Source organism: Cryptomeria japonica, chromosome 4 (genome assembly GCF_030272615.1).
Source record: "Cryptomeria japonica chromosome 4, Sugi_1.0, whole genome shotgun sequence".
Taxonomy (NCBI): domain Eukaryota; kingdom Viridiplantae; phylum Streptophyta; class Pinopsida; order Cupressales; family Cupressaceae; genus Cryptomeria; species Cryptomeria japonica.
Window position 1 is genome coordinate 760,463,167 of NC_081408.1, and position 23,522 is coordinate 760,486,688.

At 36.6% G+C, this 23,522-nt stretch overlaps 1 protein-coding gene across 1 annotated transcript in view; it reads right to left on the reverse strand.

Moving 5' to 3' along the window:
* The window catches only part of LOC131045396 (U-box domain-containing protein 33), a 54,732-nt gene extending 32,702 nt beyond the window's left edge, over window positions 1-22,030 (reverse strand). The window contains exons 1-9 of the mRNA XM_057978982.2: window positions 21,799-22,030; window positions 21,590-21,708; window positions 21,381-21,496; window positions 15,602-15,729; window positions 15,329-15,483; window positions 15,039-15,179; window positions 14,488-14,949; window positions 13,659-14,402; window positions 13,354-13,533 (exon numbers count right to left, since the gene is read on the reverse strand). Of these exons, the coding sequence (XP_057834965.2) occupies window positions 13,354-13,533; window positions 13,659-14,402; window positions 14,488-14,949; window positions 15,039-15,179; window positions 15,329-15,483; window positions 15,602-15,729; window positions 21,381-21,496; window positions 21,590-21,708; window positions 21,799-22,030 (2,277 nt within the window). The remainder of the gene's footprint in view (window positions 1-13,353; window positions 13,534-13,658; window positions 14,403-14,487; window positions 14,950-15,038; window positions 15,180-15,328; window positions 15,484-15,601; window positions 15,730-21,380; window positions 21,497-21,589; window positions 21,709-21,798) is intronic.
* Window positions 22,031-23,522: the final 1,492 nt, after the last annotated feature.

Genomic DNA, 23,522 nt, shown 5'->3' on the forward strand with positions numbered 1-23,522 from the left:
GTTCTGGTTTAAAATATTCCATGCTTGTCGTGCTTTGCTTCTTCATGCAAGCTCCTTTGGCCTTTTTGGGTAGGCTTTTCATCTATGTTTTCGGTGGGAGTTGGCTTCCTTCCTCCACGGTGGTCGTTGGCCCTAGTGGTGTTTACTTTCCCAGGTATCTTCTCTGTCTTCCTTGTCAAGGGTTTTACTTAGAATGGTCTATCGAGGTGACTCCATATCCTATTAAAGTGGAGATGTGTTTTGCTGGTTTTTCTTTGTCTAGGTGCAGGGGGTTGTTCTGGGTAGTTTCTTTCTCGATAGAAAGATCTATTTTCTTAGTGCCTTGGGATTTGTTGAGGGTTCGGGGGTTTTTGTTTGTCCTCTATTCTTGGGTGTTTGGTGCGACCTTTTATGTTATGGTTCTGGGTGCCATTCTAAAACCCAATTATTGTGGTTTGGGGAGCCTGTTAAAACCCCATGGGGTGGTGTTTTCTAATTATGGGTTCTTTATGTATACCCCCATTTCCTTGTTCCAAAGGAAAGTTAAGGGAGCCATTTTAAAACCCTTATTTTTTCTGTCGATGGGGTATAGTATTTGTTCTCCTTATATTTTGACTCCTATGCCTCTTTCTCAACACCTTTGGTTTTCCTTGGTTCAGTCTATTGAGGTGACACCTTCTTCTATCGAGGTGGAGATGGTTTGCTCTAGGGATGAACTCTCTTCTATAGAGGCAGAGTCAGGTGTTGTCTTTGTTTACAGGAGCTACAAGTGGTATTTGGTGGATCAACTATAAGGTTGCAGGAGACTTGTAAAACCCTCGTTAAAGGTTAGGGGAGCCCGAAAAAACCCTACTTCTAGTTATGGGAGCCCTGTAAAACCTACTTTCATGGTTGAGGGAGCTTGGAAAAACCCTACTTTTTTTACTTTTTGTAGGGACAAGCTGGATACTAGTAGTTTTCAAGGATAAAGTTTGGCCGATGCTAATTTTTGGTTAGGACTGGGCTATGTGGTTCTCCATGGCTCAGAGATTTTATTATAGGTTGAGGAAGTCTGGGAAAACCATTCTTGTTGGTTGAAGTTGTCTGAAAACCCCTGGTGTAGGGCACACATCACTCCAAGAAATTTTGGTTTGTTCTAAGTTTTTGTGTTTTCTTTCAAGTTGTAATAATGGACCAACCATTTGGGACTCAATGGAGCCATGGTTGACTTTTCCAAGCTTTTGTTGTGTTCAGGATGTTATTAGCCTAGAAAGTTGTAATGTTGATGTTGTTCATAGATGCACTACTCTAGAACAGAGTCATCATGTAATAAGGTGAAAGGCATTGTTTTAGGTCTCCTAGAATGCATTAAGGGCCTTTTTGGATCCTCCAAGTACACTTGAATGCAAAGTTGCATCTTAAGGTTCAAAAAAAGTAAAAGTTGCTAAGCAACATTTTGCAACATTGCAAAAGTTGCATTTTTTTATGTTGGAGGTGAAGAAGTTGGTTCTAACCAAATGAACCATGTAGTTTAAATCCCAAGGCATCATCATTGTATGGGGTTGGAAGTTTGAAATGCAAAAGCAAGTTTTTGTTGTAAGAAGAAATCTTGTTTTGACACTGTTTTAATTGTTTTCCTTTGTTTTGTTGCATTGTACAGTCCAGTACGGACTTGTAAGAGGAATTTTACCTACAGGGAATGAAAGTTTGTTGAGTCTACTTTCCAACAAGGTCGATTATCAATTTTGATTGTGTCTAGTTGCAGAGGTCTACTCCATTCTCTGTGACTAGGTGTAAAACCCTTGCAAAATAGGGTTTAAGCAAAAAATGGCTCTAACCTGAGCATCCACTGATGGAACTAGTTGTAATCTTGTGAAATGATAGGTTAGGGTCTGTAAATATGTTAAGATTAGGTGTTTTTGTTTTGTAGACCTTTGTGGTGTTTCTACAATGATACCCTAGGCTCACATCTAGGAGTTGGTGAGACTAGGACAATAGAAGATGTGCATTTTTAGAGCACATATTCATTGGTAGGAGGAAAGTTGATACATGGTTGGAGACCCCCTTGAATGTCCTTTCAAAATCCTGGATTGGTTTTTGCAGATGTTTTTACTAGTGAAGCTTTTAAGACCAAGTTTGTAAGTCACCCAGGTAGGCCTAAACCCTTGAAAATGGGACAATTTTGGAAACCCCTTATGTATGGAGAACCGGATGCCATTTTACAATATTGTTTATAACTGTGAAAAGGGTACTCAAATTAGTAATTTATTTGTGTCCTTATGTGGGAAGATTTGAAACTAAGCCATGTAAACAACAATAGGAGGGTTAATTGCATTAGGCTTATTTGGAGCCCAGTAGAGATATAGTGAGGTTGAGAAGGCTTGGTGATAGGCTTGAAGGTGATTAGACCCCTCAAAGACATCAAAGAACCTATGTAAGTTCACTTTACGCACCTAGAGAGAGTTGGTGAATGAAGTCCTTTGCACAGGTTGTTGGAGCCCTTAGGAGTGGTGTTAGAGATTGAGGTGGAATCCTCAATAGGGAGTTAGATTGTTAAATACCAGTGGCTATACCTTGGAGGCAAGCCAAAGTGGTTTATACCTTCGAGGTCTAGGTAGAAAAACCCTTATCAAGTACCATTGGATAGGCTTGAGGAGTTAGGGGGTTGAAAAGAACAAGGAAGACAAGAAGGTGAACATGATCAACTCCAAGAACCTCTGTATCAGGTTGATAGGTTTAGTCAAATGGCACATTTAATACCTTGCAAGAGCACCAATGATGCCACCTACATTGGAAGACTCTTCTTCAAGGAGATAGTTAAAATTCATGATCTTCTAATCAACATAGTTAGTGATAGAGATGTGAAGTTCCTAAGCCACTTTTGGAGGACACTTTGGAGGAAGTTGGGCACCAAATTATCTTTCTCATCTGCCTACCATCCTTATTGAGATGGTCAGACAAAGGTAGTCAATAGATCTTTGGGTAATCTACTGAGATGTCTCACCAAGCAACATGGGAAGACTTGGGATTTGGTAATCAGTCAGGCAAAATATGCATACAATGACTCAGTTAACCGAAGTACAACTAAAAGTCCTTTTGAGATAGTGTATGATTTTCATCCTAGAGGCATTTTAGAACACAAGGATCAGCTCTATGACACCCAAGAGTGCACAAGGTGAGAATTTTGCACAAGGAATCAAAGAAGTCCATGATAAGGTAAGATAGACCTTACAATAAAAGTCCGAGCAGTATAAGGTGAGTACTAATAAAACAAGAAGGAATGTGCAATTTAAGATTGGAGATTTGGTCCTAGTTTATCTAAGCAAGTAGAGACTTCCAAAAGGGTGGTCTACCAAGATATTGATGAAGAATATTGGGCCTCTCAAGGTGGTGCACAAATATAGATAGAATGCATATGAAGTTGAACTCCCTCCCACCTTGGGTATTTCTCCTATCTTTAATGTATGTGATCTCTATCCATACAAGGGAGAATCACAAACACATCAGTTGGACACTTCATCACAGGGTACTCAAGATTGGGTGAGAGATTTACCACCAAGCCAACTGGTCAAGCTGGAAAGTATCTTGGACACCAAGGTAGTAAAGAAGACAGGGAAAAGAGTATCCAAACATTATCTTGTAAAGTGGGTAGGGTTACCTGAATCAGATTCTATGTGAATGTCTGAATTAGATATTCTTCAGCATGGAGTAGAAATTGCAAACGTCTTAACACAAGGGACTTAAGTTCTTTGTCCCAGGGAAGTATGGTGCAGGGTACACATCACTCCAAGCAATTTTGGTTTGTTCTAAGATTTTACTATTGTCTTTCAAGTTGTAATAATGGACCAAGGTCATTTGGGACTCAATGGAGCCATGGTTGAGTTGTCCAAGCTTTTGTTGTGTTTAGAATGCTATTAGCCTAGAAAGTTGTAATGTTGATGTTGTTCATAGATGCACTACTCTAGAACAAAGTCATCATGTAATAGGGTGCAAGGCATTGTTTTAGGTCTCCTAGAATGCATTGAGGGCCTTTTTAGAGCCTCCAAGTACACTTGAATGCAAAGTTACATCTTAAGGTTCAAAAAATGTAAAAGTTGCATTTTTTATGTTGGCAGTGAAGAAGTTGGTTCTAACCAACTCAACCAGGTAGTTTAAATCCCAAGACATCATCATTGTATAGGCTTGGAAGTTTGGAATGCAAAAGAAAGTTTTTGTTGCAAGAAGAAATCTTGTTTTGACCCTTTTTTAACTGTTTTCCTTTGTTTTGTTGCATTGTACGGTCTAGTATGGACTTGTTAGAGGAATTTTACTTGCAGGGGATGAAATATTGTTGAGTCTACTTTCCAACAAGGTATATTAGCAAGTTTGATTGTGTCTGGTTGCAGAGGTCTAATCCATTCTCTGTGACTAGGTGTAAAACCCTTGCAAACTAGAGTTTAAGCAAAAAATGGCTCTAACCTGAGCATCCACTAATGACACCAGTTGTAATCTTGTGGAATGCTAGGTTAGGGTCTATAAATATGTTTAGAGTAGGTTTTTTGGTTTTGCAGACCTTTGTGGTGTTTTTATAATGATACCCTCGGCTCATAGCTAAGAGTTGGTGAGACTAGGACAACACAAGATGTGCGTTTTCAGAGCACATATGGATTGGTAGGAGGAAAGTTGATACAAGGTTGGAGACTCCCCTTGAATATCCTTTCAGAATCCTTGATTGGTTTTTGCAGATGTTTTGATTGGTGAAGCTTTTAAAACCAAGTTTGTAAGTCACTCGGGTAGACCTAACCCTTGAAAATAGGACAATTTTGGAAACCCCTTGTGTACAGAGAACCCAGATGCCATTTTGTAATGTTGTTTATAACTCTGAAAAGGGTACTCAAATTTGTAATTTATTTGTGTCCTTGTGTGGGAAGATTTGAAACAAAGCCTTGTAAACCACAATAGGAGGGCTAATTGCATTAGGCTTATTTGGAGCCCGATAGAGACATAGTGAGGTTGAGAAGGATTGGTGATAGGCTTGAAGGTGATCAAACCCCTCAAAGACATCAAAGACCCTATGTAAGTTCGTTTTACACAACTAGAGAAAGTTGGTGAATGAAGACCCTTTACAGAGGTTGTTGGAGCCCTTAGGAGTGGTCTTAGAGATTGAGGTGGAATCCTCAATAGGGAGTTAGATTGTTAAAGACCAGTGGCTATACCTTGGAGGAAAGCCAATGTGGTTTAGAGCTTGCAGATCTAGGTAGAAAAACCCTTATCAAGTACCATTGGATGGGCTTGAGGAGTTAGCAGGTTGAAGAGAACAAGGAATACAAGAAGGTGAACAGGTTCAACTCCAAGAACCTCTGCATCAACCCCTCATTGTTTTTCTTGAGGTCTATTGTTTGTTAACTTAGATCTTATGTTTGTGCCAGCATTTTTCTACTTGGCTGATTTTTGGTTGTTGTTTCTCTTTAATTTAGCATTTGCAGTTGTCCGTTTTGGGTTTCGGATCCTGATAAAATCCGAGGGTTTTGGGTTCCTTCAAAACTTGTCGTATGGAGTTTCAGGGCCCCTCAAAACCTATTTATCGTAATCAAAAATAGAAAAATGCTCTTTTTATACTCTTAATTGATAACTAAAGACTATTACATTTATATAGAGTGGATCACACTTCCTCTATCTAAAAGATTCTTAAAATTAAATATTAAAATATAACAAATTTTTGAAGCACATTACCTTTCTGAAATACAATTTACATAAGTCTGTCAACCTTTTGAAAAAGAAATAAGATTTACAATGTATAAGAAAACACTTTTTAAAATCTGAGGTTGAAAAAATTATTACATATACTAAATATTTTAACATTTCAAATGAAGATCTACTAGTTGGTATACAATCTCTAGCCACTACAATCTACTTTTACTTAAATATTCTACTCTTTTTCTTAAGATAAAAGATGGATGCCTGAACTTTATTAAATAGAATTGGTTACACTTTTTGGATTAGTATAAAATTATAATAATAAAAAATAAAAAGGGGGCAAAACAATCCACCTCTCAGAGACAAAGGAGAAATCCAGCAAACATACAGTAGTTACAATTCTGGATATAGTATAAAGCCAGAACAGAAAGAGCAAAACAGTCGACCTCTTAGCAACAAGGGACAAACTCCAGCATACATACAGAAGAAGAGATCAAAAGGACATTACTAGACATATTTAGCCCTAAAACTGTAATAACTTCCCTTGCAGAATTATGTAGGACAGACGCCAAGAGACGTAGTCAGGAACAAAATCCGAAGGAGTGTCAATAATTTTACATTTCGTCTATACAACAGATATTTCTCCCACCAAAATTTACAGTTAAGCTGAATGTATATTAACAGTAATAACCCTAAATTGAAAGAAATTTCATCAGATTTTAAAGTTAAATGTGTCCTTCTTGCCACTGTAGAATGGCTGATCTCAACGAATGGTTAGATATCAGACTCATATGCTCAAGCTTTACTTTTGTCATGGGCGATGTGTCGTGTCCTCGACAAAACCATTCATATTTTTTACGATTCTTATGTTTCAAAGTCTTATACACCCTCATCTCTAATTTGGGATTCTTCTGAATCTTACATTGACACTTTATTTATTGTTGGTATTCAGAATTCCTTTGTTGTCTCTCCAAATGATATTTTTTAGACTAATATACTTATAACAATAAAATGACAAATGTTGGGATTAATGTTTCGTCTACTATTTCTTCTACTATTGCTAGACAACTTCAAACGAAAAAAATGGTAGCTTCTAACTTGTCTTGTATTAGGTTTAAGATTTCCTCTATTGTTTATTCTAAGAAATTTGTTATCCCTAATAATGGTACTCTTTCTCACTTTAATTTTGTGTCCCTACATCTTTTTGTTGATTCCTTTTTTGGGGTCGTTAAGAGTGTTTCGCTATCCCTTTCACTTGAATATTTGCATGTTGATAAAAATAATGGTTTGATAGTATTACAAAGAAGGAAAAGGGATGTTAATTAGACTAAGGTTGTTCCTAGTTTAGAAAATGAATAAAATTGTAAAAGTTTTACCTAGTCCTAACTTTGGTTACCTCTTGGGCACCTTTGTCATTATATTTTTGTAACAACCTTTTGTTTTTTGATGGTTTGTTTCTGATCTCTAAGGTTTGGGCTCTTCCCCACTTATACTAATAAAAGAAATTCCCCCCTTATTAAATTGTTCTTACAAATATACTCCCAACACAACACCCAAAAAAAGCTATTGAAGAAACAAATATTGTATTAGTTGGAACTCCATAAAGCTACATCATAACCCTTAAAAGAGTGTAGCTCCCAAGCTAAATCAATGAGTTTTAATATTACTGCCTCCTTGAACTCCCAAATAATTTAAATTCTCCAAATTATTTCATAATAATATATTGTTCCATCATGTTCATAGTTGTGAATCTTAATTTTTTGTTTGTCAAAATCTTATGTAGAAATTTCAAATCACTTTCAATTTTTTACAATAGCTTACCTAGCAAGTCCCCTGGTTATAACTAAGGTTTCAGGGTCATGACATCAAAGAGTACATAGCATTAATTGTGAGGGGCCCAAGTAATGCCCTACACTTTTCCATAAAAAGCTTCATTAGGAAGATTAATTATAAAGGAAGAAACCAAGCATAGATACAAGAGCAACGTACAAAGATAGCTTTGCAACAATTGTTGTAGGAAAGGTAGGTTTTTCTGAAACTGTTATTGTGCTTATTTCACATAAAGTTAGGGTTTTTGAATTGGGAATTGGAGAACTGCTTGACTAGAGAGGAAATTCTATCGAAATCCTGCTGAAATAGTAAACATGAAATTCAAATACCTAGGGTACAAACATCTTAATGGGTTTGAAAGTTCATTACCAAAAGTTATGGATACCAACTGGGTGTATGTAGATTTGAATGAGTTCTAGAGGAGGGTAGAAAATCCCAAAAAACACACCATTTCTCAAAGATTAGTTGAAAGTGGATTACTTGAGGTGTCTCTGTTCTCAATATTTATACACTTATCATTATATTTAGAATCTCATTTGGCATCTCCTTATTCCTTACAACAATCCTTCCATCATATTTAGCACTATAGGATTTAATAATTAATGTAAAATAAATATTCTCATATTTTTTATTCATCCATGAACTTCCATTAGCCTACCAAATGTTCATTATTATAAATTTAAAATTCTCTATTCCTTAGAGGCATCAACCTATGTTTCCAAACATTATTAATCATATTTTAAGTGTTCACCCTTCCATTATGTCGATCTCACTATTAAAACTGGCATAGCCTCCCCAATAATAGGTTACAAGCATTCATCAACATTATATCTTAGAAAATTTTATCATAGATTTATTAACCATTACCTTGTATTCCTTTTGCAACCATGCAACAACATATGAGTTTGGTTGTTTTAGCCACCTCAAATTTCATTTTTGAACCATGTCCATGAAGGATAAAATGTTTGACTTATCAATTGATGAACAATAAACATATTTAAACCAAGGAGAAAATGTATAATTTTTAATAACCACTTGTAACAGTCATAATAATATGTTGGAAGTTGGTAAATAATGTAATATAATAACCACTGATAACTTTTCCCCCTTAGTGATTGTCAAAAATCATGATTGTAATGGATCCTACTCAAGGGTCCCTCATTCCTACTTTTTGAATTTCCCCTTCCTACTCAATTGTCCTACATTGAATTTAGTTGTTTGCCTTGGTTTTTTGGGGGTTGAAGTTGCTAATAGTACTAGTTATGAGCCTTGTAAATTTGGTTTTAGCTACAAGATTGTTGTTGTAGGGTCCCTACGATAGGGCTACTATTGGTGGTTGGGTGTTAAGTATCTCCATTATTCTAGATGATATTGTGGATGCTCTTTTTGGGGCTTTGCCTTGAAAGGATGTTATTAGTTCTAGCCATGTTTATCGCCCTTTTCTCTCAGTTCCCATCATAAAACCTATGTAAACTTGTTAAGGAGAATATTGTTAACCACTTCTTAGGTTAGGGCTTCATTTTGTATTTCTATGCCTTTGTCCCCTATCTCTGGCAAGGTCATGTTGAGACATGGAGTGATAGATAATGAGATTTTTTTCTCTAAAATAGGCCTATTCTATAGGTTTTCCTATCTTTTGTATTTTCTACTATATCTAAATAGCTAAATCTCTACACATTGGTATCCTTTGGTGGAAAGTAAGACTGAGATTTACCCCTATGATAGGGGTTTCTTTTTTGCTAGTTTTTTTTCTTCTATTGACAGAGATACTATTCTTGAAGGTGGTAGCTAAACATCGGTTTTACACCCTCTCATGCTTCATGCTTGGTTGCCTTCCTTTAACCCTCTTAAGGAATCAATTAATGTTTCCCTTGTTTGGGTGAGACATCCTTATCTCCCCTTACTGGGAATGCCTAGGGGTATTTTCTATGGGTGGATAATTCTACTACTGCTACTGCTACTACTATTGTTGCTACTTCTACTGCTATTGCTATTGCCACCACCACCACCACCACCACAACAACAACAACTACTACTACTACTACTGCTACTGCTGCTGCTACTGCTATTGCCACCACCACCACCACCACCACCACCACGACTACTACTACTACTGCTGCTGCCGCTGCTGCTACTCCTACTCCTACTACTACTACTACTACTACTACTACTACTACTACTACTACTACTACTACTACTACTACTACTACTACAACAACAATTACTACTACTACTACTACTACTACTACTACTACTACTACTACTACTACTACTACTACTACTACTACTACTACTACTACTACTACTACTACTACTACTACTACTACTACTACTACTACTACTACTACTACTACTACTACTACTACTACTACTACTACTACTACTACTACTACTTTTTTTTTACCATAGCTTTTTTCAATATATTTTAGTATAAATTTATCTCTCTAAAGCTCTCTTGGGGGATATTATTCTGAGATTGAAGAATTATCCTTACACCTAGTTGATTGGTTATGAGTGAATTCCTTTTTGATGTAGATATTTTTTTGCTACAAGACATCTCACCTCCAATTGTTCATGTGGCCCTAGCATGTCCTCCTCTTCTTGGAGGGAAAATTCTATTATTGAAGATCTTATAGTATTCTTGGATGATTCTTGTGTTTCAAAGTCTTTTACACCCTCATATCTAATTTGGGATTCTTCTAAATCTTACATTGACACTTTATTTATTGTTGGTATTCAGAATTCCTTTGTTGTTTCTCCAAATGATATTTTTTGAACTAATATACTTCTAACAATAAAATGACAAATGTTGGGATTAATGTTTCGTCTACTATTTCTTCTACTATTGCTAGATAGCTTCAAATGAAAAAAATGGTAGCTTCTAGCTTGTCTTGTATTAGGTTTAAGAATTCCTCTATTGTTTATTCTAAGAAATTTGTTATCCCTAATAATTGTACTCTTTCTCATTTTAATTTTGTTTCCCTACATCTTTTTGTTGATTTCTTTTTTTGGGGTCATTAATAGTGTTTCGCTATCTCTTTCACCTAAATATTTGCATGTTGATAAAAATAATGGTTTAACGGTATTACAAAGAAGGAAAAGGGATGTTAATTAGACTAAGGTTTTTCCTAGTTTAGAAAAGGAATAAAATTGTAAAAGTTTTACCCAATCCTAACTTTGGTTACCTCTTGGGCAACTCTGTCATTCTATTTTTGTGATAGCCTTTTGTTTTTTGATGGTTTGTTTCTGATCTCTAAGGTTTGGGCTCTTCTGCACTTATACTAATAAAAGAAATCCCCCCTTTTAGTACATTGTTCTTACAAATATACCCCCAACACAACACACAAAAAGAACTATTAAAGAAACAAATATTGTATTAGTTGGAACTCCATAAAGCTACATCATAACCCTTAAAATAGTGTAGCTCCCAAGCTAAATTAATGAGTTTTTATATTACTGCCTCCTTGAACTCCCTAATAATTTAAATTCTCCAAATTATTTCATAATAATATATTGTTTCATCAAGTTGTCTCATGAGCCCTGAAAGGGTATAATTTCTCAAATAATAGTTATCAAATTATTTGGGCAATAATCAATATTGAGTTCACTTAATCCCGTACATATTTTTAAAAAACAAACTTCACAATATATGCATTTTAGAAAAGAAATAACATAATAAAGAAGGCAAAAAGTTTCTTGTCATGCAAACCACCATATCAAAGCTAGAATGTAGCTTGAGATGTTGAAAAATATCCAACATCTAGTGCCTCTAGTTCTCCAATTCTGAACACTCATAATATGACTTCATTCTTAATATCTACAAAACAATAATTATTATCAAATATATCATCTTGGCACTCCTCATTTTCTTGGCCTCTAGAATTAATCCTCACCCAACATAATGTTCTTTAAGGATTATAATTATGAACCAAAATTAGCACAAGTATTTAATAGCATGAGATTTCACCCCCTTAACCACAAAATCCAAAGCCTCAAAGAGTTGTTGATTATAAATGCCAAGAAAAGTTGGTAAGGCTCTATATCCTCCATTGTTTAAAGCCCAAGTTCAAGCCATATTAAGACCATGCTTTATTGTTTGCTGCAACGCCTGTAAAACCTTTCATGAATTTGAACCTAAATTTGAATTTTTGAATCAACATTACTACTTAAACAACATTAATGTGATGGATATAAAGGAGTGAATGTTTCCTTTAAAGGGGAATCATCTATACTTACCAAATTCTTTTTAAAATATTTTTTGAGTACTTATGTTTGAATGTGTAGATTTGAGGAAAAAAATCATAAATTTCATAGAAGATCAAATGATGAAATCTCTTTGATTTCAAAGGTTAAAGGATGCAACCCCTTTGGCTAGAGTATGATCTCATAAAGAGTTTATGTTAAATAATCATTACTCACAAATTTAGTTGCGTAATATTAGCGATAATTTTGTATTGTCATGGGTATGTTCATTACAGTTTAGCGTTTTTATATCTAATGAATATAGAATCTATTTTGAATGTACATTTAGATTCTACTATAAAAAGGAAAAAACCATGAAGTAAATTAATTATTTGTTAAGTTACCATTTAGAATGTAATGATAATAAATAATATAAATAATAACCAAATTATATTGGTTTTATAAGATCTAAGTTGAATATTGAAACCTAATATTATTTTCCATGAAAAAGGTCATCAAGTAAATTTAAAATCATATTTATGTTGATATTTCACCTCAAGAAATTACACCTTGGTTGTCTAGTATTTCATCATGGTAGCTAATTAAACATACCACACCTATTACATGGCTAAAAATACATCTATATAGAATTGAAATCTTTCCTATCTAAATTTTAAAAATCTCTTTCAAGAATTTATCTTTATGATTTTAACATTTCTTTTACCTTTATATGTGGTTTATAGACCCTTGTATGCTTATTTAGATTCTATAGGGAATTCTCCCAAGTCCATTAAATAAAGAAAAAGGTTTTCGCATCCTCATTTTTATTCTATTAACATGTCTTTTTTTATGTTTTCTTATGTATTGTATCTTAGTCAAATGGATTAGGAAACACATTTTTCATTAAATTTGACACACCTTGAAAGAAAAAATAATCTCTTCATACTGATTATGTATAAATAATAATTTTTCATTAAAAATAAAGATTGGAGATTGAGTAAATTTGTTGCTCATACTCTCCATAATTGATCTTGACAAAAAAAAAATTCAAAACTTACATTGAAACCAATTTAATGAAATAAGTAAAAACATAAGATATTTTGTGCAACAACAAATAAAAAAAGATACATATTATTGTGTTAAGATAGTGAGTCATACAAGAAAGACAAAATATATAGAAAAATAAAATAAAAATAAATTAAAGAATAAAACTTTTGTAACAACATAAAAATGCTCTCTCTTTGTGCTCTCATTTAATAACTAAAAACTATTACATTTATATAGAGTCCCACTACAATTTTTCTATCTAAAGAATTCTTAAAATTAGATATTAATTTTATTACAATTTTTTTTTTAGACATCTACCACTTTCAAAATACAATTTACATAAATGTGTCAACCTCATGAAAAAGAAATAAGATTTACAATGTGTAAAGAACACTCTTCAAAATCTGAAGTTGAAAATATGATTGTAGATATTAAATACTTTTACATTTTAAATGAAGATCTTATACTAATTGGTATACAATCTCTTGCCACTAGAATCTAGATTTACTTAATAATGTACTCTTATAAATAAAAGAATCAATAACTATTTTGCAATTTCAATAATAATAGATATTTCTCCTACAAAAATTTGCAGTTAAACTGAATGTATATTAAGAATAACCTAAATTGCAAGGAGTTTCATCAGATTTGCAGTTAAACGTGTCTTTCTTGCCACTGTAAAATGGCTGATCTTAACGAATGGTTAGATATCAGACTCATATGCTCAAGCTTTACATTTGTCATGGGCGATGTGTCGTGTCCTTGATAAAACCATTCTTCCATGGCCTCCCTTTCGTATGTAAACCCGTCTGCTGCAACACAAGGATCTTGCATAATTTCCTGCAAATTAAGTAAAAGTTTTTTATGGAACAGTAATTTCCTGACAAAGTCAATTGTTGTTTCAAAAAAGAAACGAAACTTCGAACTTTGACTGAAGCGAAACAAGTGTACAAAGCGAACTTTACCTTCAATATTGGACAGAAGAAGCAGCTAGGAACATCTGTAACCTCAGCTGTGCGAGGCCTGTCGGCGTCAATTTCAGCGATTGCAATGTTATGAAGCTTTTCGAGCATTTTCATGACAGTTGGCTCAAGATCAGGCCTTTTCTCTCTTACCGGTTCCGTGCAGAGTAATGCAAGTTCAGCCACTTGAGTAGCGTGCGCATAAGGCCATTCACCTGCTGAAGAATCCAAAATCTGCTTGAGTTCTCCAATGTCAAGAGCACTTTCTACCTCATTTACCAGTCCCAGCGCTGATTTCCCTGTAAGAAGCTGAAGGATTATTACTCCGACCCTGTATACATCAGATTTGGTTGTGTATTTGCCGCTGCTCATATACTCTGGATCCATGTACAAAAATGTGCGTCTTGGCTCTGGTTCTCCCTGTACAACTTCTGATAGAGGGCGAGCGAGGCCAAAGTTACTGGTTTTGCTTACATCATTCTCGTCGAGGAGTATATTTTCGGGCTTAAGATGGCGGTGGACGATTGGATATGGCTTTGAACTGTGTAAGAATTGTACAGAGGAGCAAACTTCCATGGCAATGCGAGTTCTGTCCTGCCAAGAGAGCGGTGGAGCGCCGGTTTCGCAGCTCACACGATCTGCCAGGCATCCGTGTGGCATTTGCTCATAGATTATACAACCTCGCTCGAAGCAGTTTCCTAAAATCGTCACCAAATTCGGATGTTGAATGCCTCTTAAAATATTGACCTGCAAATAGAAGGTTTTAAAAAAGCCCTAAGAAATCAAGAAAGAACAAAAACTACGATATTTTAAATTATCTTTAGGTTTATACCTCGCGTTGGAACTCCTGCCAGCACTGTAAACTGTCCTTCCTGAGGGTTTTGACTGCAACCCTTGTTTGTCCTATTTTGCCTCTGAAAAGGTTGCCGTAGCCACCGACTCCGAGATTTAAACTGTCAGAGAAATTGCAGGTTGCCGCTTTAATTTCGTCAAAGGAATATTCCCTTATTTGAAGGGTATTAGAGGAGGAAGGCGTTTCCATACTCAGGCCGAGAACGCAAGGAGTCTTGAAGTTGCTTAATTTGAGCCTCCTTTTCTTGCAAAAGGCGTGGTTTTGCTTCTCCATCGCTGCGAACTTCTCCCGTGCTACTTCTAGTTCATGGAAAGCTTCGTCCCGTTCATTTGAAAACTGGTTAACCAGTGATCTCCACTTGTCTTCTTTAAGTTTTGATTCTAATATCGCGCTTTCCTTCTCTTCCATAGCTTCTTCCAGGGCGCCTTCATAATCTTTAAGCTGGTAAATGCAAGGAAGTTTAAGCAATTTACTACAGTAGAAAACAAAATTGCATCTTAAATCACAGGAAAGAAAAAGCAGTGCCATACCTTGCGATTTGTTTTCATGGCAGCCGCCTGTGCTTTCATCCGTTGTATGGTCTCCCTTTGCAATTCTCTTTTTGCATTCTCTGCCACCTCTAACGCCTCCATTAACTGAAATTTCAGGATTTCGATTTCTGTACTCTCCTCCTGCATTCAATTTCTAACATTTGTAAGAATATATTTACATCTTTCCAAGATCACAGTTAACAACTGCTATGAATCTTTTAGAAGAAAGATATGAAAATTGAGAAAACTTTGAAGGAATGAAATTGATCTTTAAGAGGGGGAGGAAATACTGGAGATAATTGAGACTCAGACTGGACATCATTCACATCCTCTGTCGAAGCTGCCGGAGAATCTCCAGCCAGTGGAAAATTAGGGGAAGTTTCACTGGAGCGGCTCAAGCATCGTTGGAGGTTTGGCTCCAATGAGAAAGATCGGCTAAAATCCTCTGAAATTTTTCCCAATCGTTTCGAATTTCAAATAAGAAAATAAATACCGCATTTATAAACTACGGCTGTAATATCCAAGTGAAATTTTTTTTTTACAGAAATGGATAGATCACTGACCGTTTTCCACAGCACAACCTTTCCCCTCTGACACAAGCTTATCTTTACATACGATCAACACGTCGCAGGAGTTGATCGCGTGCTTTCGGATATAATCCGCTTTCCCTGGCCCTTGAATCTTCAGCCTCCTGCAGTTTTTTTTTTAAATATGTTAAAGTCTATCAATATTGACAAAAATAGATGACGTTACGGACCAGATTATTGTTGTGCATACTTAGACAGGCCACCGTGTTAATTATGGGTAGCTTGGACAGCTGTTCGTCCTTATCCAGAAATAACAGCATTAGTTATGGGTAGTTTTGGACAGCTGTTCATCCTGACCTAGAATTAGAAAATGGTTGTTTTTGTCAAACAAGTATTGTGAGGATAAAAACAATTGTTATTTAATAGTGGCTCTTTTTAGGTGACACCTCATAGCCAAAATTAGTTATTGGTTATTGAGTTGTCTTAATCTCAGCCGTTGGTTTGAATTAATCTTGGCCGTTGGTTTTCCAATAAAGTAGTATAAAAAAGGGTCATGGGTCATTTGAAAAATAAGAAGTCTTGAGAAGAACTTGCAGTGATAGCAAATAGTCTTGCAGTGTTAGCAAGAGGCGCAGTGATAGCGTTGGTATAGCAGTGGAGGATATCAGCAGGAGATATTAGGAGTTTGTCGGAGTTCTGCCAATAAGAGGCAAGGAATTCTTTTGTAATTCTTATACTGCTGAAGATTAATATATTTTCCATCTGTAGAACTGGTTTTCTCTTAGGGGTTTTTCCAGAGACGATTGTCCAAAAATATTGTGTCCTTGTGTTGCTTATTTCTTTCCGTACTTTTAGTGAAGTTGCAGTTGTGTTATTTTCGATATTCAGCTATAAATTTATTTTCAGCAGTTAAATAATTTTTATGAGATAGGAGATTAATAATCAGTGACTGCAATAAAATTTTTACATGGTATCAAAGCTTTGTTGAGGGTAGAAAATGTTTACCCTAAGCAAAGGAAAGAAATTTGAGTTTGACCTCTTTTGAGTTATTGTTTTCCTTTATTTCTTTGAGATGGCCTCAGCAGGTTTGAGAGATCAGGATAGATTGGATGGTGCCTCAAATTTTGGTGTCTAGAAAGCCAGAATTTCTCTATTGCTGGAAGAGAATGGTATCAAGGAATATGTTACCAGTACTGTAGCTGTACCTATAGATCCAGTACAACTTGCAGCATACAAGAAGGATGATGCCAAGGCGAGGAGGATAATCCTTGATGGTGTCAAGGACCATCTTGTTCCACATATCGCAGAGTTAGATACAGCGAAGAAGATGTGGGATGCCATTTTGAATCTGTACCAGAATGCTACCACTAACCAGAAGCTGATTCTCAGAGAAAAATTGAGGAATACCCAAATGAACAAGGGAGAAGATGTTACAAGTTACCTCACCAGGCTTAGACTTGTCAAGGATGAGTTAGCAACTATTGGAGATAAGCCAAATGAAGACGCACTAGTAAGAATAGCCCTAAATAGGTCTACTAAGCAATGGGATGTCTTTGTTCAAGTTATTAATGGACAAGACACCTTACCTAGCTAGGATCGACTATGGAGTGATTTCACTCAAGAGGAGCTTAGACTAAGTCTTGTCAATGGAGCCAACAACAAGAGTCAGAAAAGTGAGGTAGAACAAGAAAATGTTGCCCTAGCAAGAAAGGGGAAAACAAAGAAGGGATCTAGCAAAGGAGCAAATTCACAAATTGAAAAGAAGAAGAAGGACCTATCTAAGGTCAAGTGCTTTGGTTGTCACGAGTTTGGCCACTATGTCAGCAATTGCCCACAAAGGAAGAAAGATAAGAAGGGCAAGAACTAAGTGGCAGCTTCAACAAGTGCAGAGGAGCTTTCTAGTAGATTGGAGGATGAGTTTGCACTCATAGCTTGTACGATTAGCTCAACCTCACAGAGTGTCTAGTATATAGACAGTGGGGCATCATTTCATATGACAGGAGTTCGAGAGTACTTCTCTAGCTACAAGGAGGAGAACACCAAAATCCAAATCTCTATGGGGAACTTGTCCAAGCTCAACTTAGTTGGGAAAGGGACTGTTCAGCTTCAGAGGGAGAATAGAAAGGTAATTCCTCTTCATGATGTGTTGCATGTGCTAGGCTTAGGTATGAATTTGGTTTCTGTATCTATCCTTCAGGATAAAGGGTATAATGTTCTCTTTAGAGGGATGCATGTTTTGATTAAGCATAAAGATTGGAAATCACCCGTATCTATTGGAGTTAGGAGTAGTTGCCTTTATAGGTTGCAGTTTGATACTCCTAAGGCACTCATGAGCAGCAGTAACCCTAGAGATCTTGGAGAGCTATGGCATAGGAGGATGGGCCATATTCATCATGGAGCACTTAGATTGCTTTGTGAGACGGTGACAGGTGTTCTAGAGGTGAGCATGGAGCATGATGATGTATGTAAGGGATGTGTGTTGGGAAAGTTTGTGAAAGCATCTTTTTCAAGGAGTGACACCAGATCTACGGGTGTTCTTAATCTAGTACATTCAGATGTATGTGGACTAATGTCGACAAAGTCTCTCAGAAGATATGAGTATTATGTTACCTTTATTGATGATTTCTCTAGGAAGACCTGGATATACTTCTTGAAGACCAAGGATGAGGTTTTCAGTCGCTTCCAAGAGTTCAAGGCTCTTGTGGAGAACTCAACAGGAAGGAAGATAAAGGTTCTTCGATCAGACAATGGAGGCGAGTACAAAGGAAATGACTTCCAGGATTTTTGTACCAGAGAAGGAATCAAGAGAGAGTGGACAATTCCTTACAATCCACAGCAGAATGGACTTGCTGAGAGGAAGAACCATTCTATTTCAGAGGCAGCAAGGGCTATGCTACATGACCAGGACATGCCCCGCTACTTATGGTCAGAAGCATGTAGTACAATAGTCTACATTCAAAATAGGGTTCCACACAAGGTATTAGGGAAAATGACACCAGAGGAAGCTTTCACGGGGAAGAAGCCAAATGTTGGTCACTTCAGGATATTTGGGAGTTTGGCATATTGTCTTATTCCTGGAGACACAAGTACCAAGTTAGATCAAACTATAGAGAAGGGGTACTTTGTTGGGTATAATGAAACTTCAAAGGCATATAGGATATTCATTCCAGGGACTAGAAGAATTATTGTCAGACGTGATGTCAAGTTCATGGAGGACAAGGCGTTTAGAAGGTCCATAGATTTGCTAGCAGATGATCGGAGTGAGCAGCCAACGAAAGCTACAAGTCTAAGTCAAGGACAGCAAAGCTCAAGTACAGTTACTAGTACAAGTATAGACTCAGGTAGTGAAGATTCACAGAGTATGGAGCAATTGGTGCAGTAGGATATGCATCTAGATGATATAGAGGTTGATATTTCATCCTCTACAGTTGGCAGTAGGAACCATGAGGTTGAAGACATACAAAGGGATACTCAGGAGTCTGTGGGAGCTCCTAGGAAGAGTATAAGATAGAGGAGACAACCAGCCAAGTTCAATGACTATGTGGCATTAGTCAGCCAGTTGGTAGATAGTGAACCTTCCATCTATCAGGAAGCTGCAAAGCATTAGGTATGGCACGATGCTATGGTTGAGGAATATAACTCAATAATGCAGAATGTTGTATGAGAGGTAGTGCCTAGACCAACTGATAGAGTAGTAGTTGGATCACGCTAGATCTTCAAGATAAAGCATGGTGCAGATGGTAGCATCGAGAAATATAAGGTGAGGTTTGTGGCCAAGGGGTTCTATTAGAAGGATGGAATAGACTATGAGGAGACATTTGCTCCTGTGGCCAGGTATACTTCTATATGAGCTATAATCTCATTTGTAGCACAAATGGGATGGCAGATCCATCAAATGGATGTCAAGACAACATTCCTTAATGGAGAATTGAAGGAGGAGGTATACATAGAACAACCAGAAGGCTTTATAGCACACAGCAAAGAGACCCACATGTGCAGATTAAAGAAAGCCTTATACAGACTCAAGTAGGCTCCCAGAGCGTGGTATGAGCGCATTGATACATACTTGCAGGAAATGGGCTTTGTGAAGAGTGAGGCTGATGCGAACTTCTACTACTTGGTGGTTGGGGGTGAGGTTCTCGTTCTTGTTCTATATGTGGATGACTTGTTTCTTACTGGTGCGCAAGGGCTCATAGAGGATTACAAGAGGGACCTTGCAGAAGAGTTTGAGATGAAGAATTTGGGACTTATGCACTACTTTCTAGGCATGGAGGTGTGGAGACTGATGGAGAGATTTTCCTTGGTCAAGGGAAATATTGCATTGAAATCTTGAAGAGATTCGAGATGGAAGATTGCAAAGCCATGTCTACACCCATGATCACTAATTGGAGGAAGGTAGATGCATCCAAGGAAAAGGATGTTGATCCCACCCTATATAGGCAGCTGATTGGTTCGCTCATGTATTTGGTCAACACCAGGCTAGATATAGCCTTTGCAGTAAACTCTCTTAGTCAGTTCATGGTAGAGCCAAAGAGAGTGCATTGGACAGAAGCTAAGCATGTGTTGCGTTATCTTCATGGTACAGTTGAGTACGGGATCAGATATGTTCGAGGTGAAGGTATTAAGTTGATAGGCTATACTGACGCAGATTGGGTAGGCAGTACAACAGGCAAAAGGAGTACTTCAGAATGTTGTTTCAGCTTGGGATCAGGAGTTGTTTCTTGGTTTAGCAGGAAGCAAAAATCTGTGGCCTTGAGTTCATCAAAAGCAGAATACATAGCAGCCGGCATGGCGACGTGTGAAGCTATATGGCTTTGGAAGTTGCTAGTAGCCTTGTTTGGTCAGAAGGTTGAGACTATGGTGATACACTGCGACAATCAAAGTTGCATCAAGTTGACTGAGAATCCAGTGTTTCGTGATAGATCGAAACATATAGACATCAGGTATCACTTCATCAGGGATTGTGTACAGAGGGGGATTGTTTAGCTACAGTACATACCTACAGAGGAGCAGGTAGCAGACATTCTGACAAAGGCATTGGGGAAGGAAAAATTCATCTTCTTCAGAGATAAGATGGGTGTCGTGCAGAACAGCTTCCTCGCTAAGAGGGAGTGTTAATTATGGGTAGCTTGGACAGCTGTTCGTCCTTACCCAGAAATAACAGCATTAGTTATGGGTAGTTTTGGATAGCTATTCGTCCTGACCTAGAATTAGAAAATGGTTGTTTTTGTCAAACAAGTATTGTTAGGATAAAAACAATTGTTATTTAATAGTGGCTCTTTTTAGGTGACACCTCATAGCCAAAATTAGTTATTGGTTATTGAGTTGTCTTAATCTCAGTCGTTGGTTTGAATTAATCTTGGTCGTTGGTTTTCCAACAGAGTAGTATAAAAAGGGGTCATGGGTCATTTGGAAAATAAGAAGTCTTGAAAAGAACTTGCAATGATAGCAAATAGTCTTGCAGTGTTAGCAAGAGGCGCAGTGATAGCGTTGATATAGCAGTGGAGGATATCAGCAGGAGATATTAGGAGTTTGTCGGAGTTCTGCCAGTAAGAGGCAAGGAATTCTTTTGTAATTCTTATATTGCTGAAGATTAATATATTTTCCATTTGTAGAACTGGTTTTCCCTTAGGGATTTTTCCAGGGACGATTGTCCAAAAATATTGTGTCCTTGTATTGCTTATTTCTTTCCGTATTTTTAGTGAAGTTGCAGTTGTGTTATTTTTCGATATTCAGCTGTAAATTTATTTTCAGCAGTTAAATAATTTTTATGAGATAGGAGATTAATAATCAGTGACTGCAATAGAATTTCTACACACCGCGTGTGGAAGTTGTTCCCATGACAAGTTTCGTGATACCTCTCTTCCAAACTTCTTCAACTATTCCTTTGGAAACATCAAGTTTGGAAACAATCAAAGTATCTGCTTTCACCTGTTAAACATTTACGGATTTGAACAGTCACGTGTACACAATTCATCTCAAAAAAAGAAAAAAGTCCTTTTGTAGTGTCCGTGAGATTCGTACCTTGGCTCGGTTGCAAACCTGTAAATATTTGTTCATGCAATTGTCAGTGTCCCTCTTTTCATTCTTCTCGTAGGCCTCCTTCGCTTCTCTCCTTACTTGATTTACAGGCATATTCCCCGCTGCAATCGCATAACTCCAAATTCATCAAATAAAAACAAACAGATCTCCATATTTTCATATCAAAGTTATCTGGTCGTTCAAATACTTACTTCCGGAAGGTATAAAGAGAGGTGGAACATAAACATGAAGGAGGACTATTGGCGCTGCTTGTAAGTTTTTGAGCGCCCATTTGAGTGCAGAGGCGCTCTCATGCAAATCCTTTCCAACGGCGACATAAATTTTCTCAGCCGCAAGTGCAGGAACACTTTCTCCTCTGACAATTTCTTCATTTTCTAGGACTGTTTCAATCTGAGGGCGTCGGCTTCCAACAACAGTTCTCATGCTTAAGGTATCCAACAAGATTAAGCCACTTACAGTTCAACGATTGCAGATTCCAATCAATATTTAAAGTGCTGACCTTATCTAGGACAGTAGCATCAAGGCGAACATTTAAAGAAGTATTTCCTGTATCTTCAAGTAGAATCGTTGCCAGATGGAAGGTAACGACATTTCTACTGATCCAAAATAGGATGCACAATTTTTAAAAACATATAAAAACCGAAACATTTCTGCTGGACTTCCTGGAAATGAAGACAATTTTTTCTCTGAATATTATCTTTATTTATTGTTCACATAGCGACAAAAAATTATTCGAAGCGTTGCTTGAATATTCGTATGATGCTCTCGTGTCATGAAAGTTCTGGAATTCTTTTTAAATCTTAAAGTACATGAAGTCGCTGTAATGTAAGATTTGCAAATATTATGAGGGTCGGCAATATCCACGGCCTAATTTGTTTTGTAGTTAATAATTTGTTCGGAATTTCTTCCTACTTTGACCAATCAACTTGGGAAGCTAGGGCGCCAACTTCGTAGGTGACCAGGTACAAAATAATGGAGGGAATTTGTCTCGTCTTTACTTAAATATTAATAAATATAATTTAATAATGCTATTTATTATTATTTAATTAGTGATTTTAATCTTATTTGATATGTTATTATATAGGATAAAAATCAGTCTAATTTAATATTAAAATATTATGCTATTGAAATAGGTGAAAGGACCCAGTAGTTGTGCACCCTAACTTCGCACTTCTCAAAATCTTACATGGAAATTTCAATCACTCAGATTTTTTTACAGCAGCTTACTTGGCAAGTCCCCTGCTTATAACTAAGGTTTCAGGTCCACATCATCAAATATGATGCCACATCAGCATGCTTTTTGCCAAGGTGTCCAAAACAGCCCAAAACAAAGTGAGACTAATAGGTGTGCAAAAGGGCCCCAATACTTGTGGAGTTGATGTGGCATCACATGATTGGTTACTTTTCACAACAAATGGTATATTTCATTCAATTAATGGTACTTATCATACAACTATTGGTGTAATGTTATACAAAGGTTGGACATTAAATCAACAAGTATGGGGTATTAAATCAACAACTTCTATCACAAGAGTTGGAACACGCTCAACTACTGGGTCCTTTCCCCTAGAATATTATCTTATTTTCATTGTATTGAATAGTTTGAGTTTATATAATTTATCTGCTATTTATGCAAAATTTATAATCGTAAATCAAATAAATTTTTTTATTTATTTGGTGAAAAATATATGTTCTCAACTTAACATGTGTCAAATCATTAAATAAGTGCTTCACTCTATTTCAAGTGATATGTTATTATTGTTTCTAAAATTTGAAATTAAATGAAGTACATGCGTATTTAATTTCCATTTCAAACAGTCACTGTCAAGAGCCCTTTTTCCCACATCATCACTACTAGGGGTCACGTGTGTGAGAAGGCAATTCTAGCAACTTTGAGAAGCGGTACACAATTAGT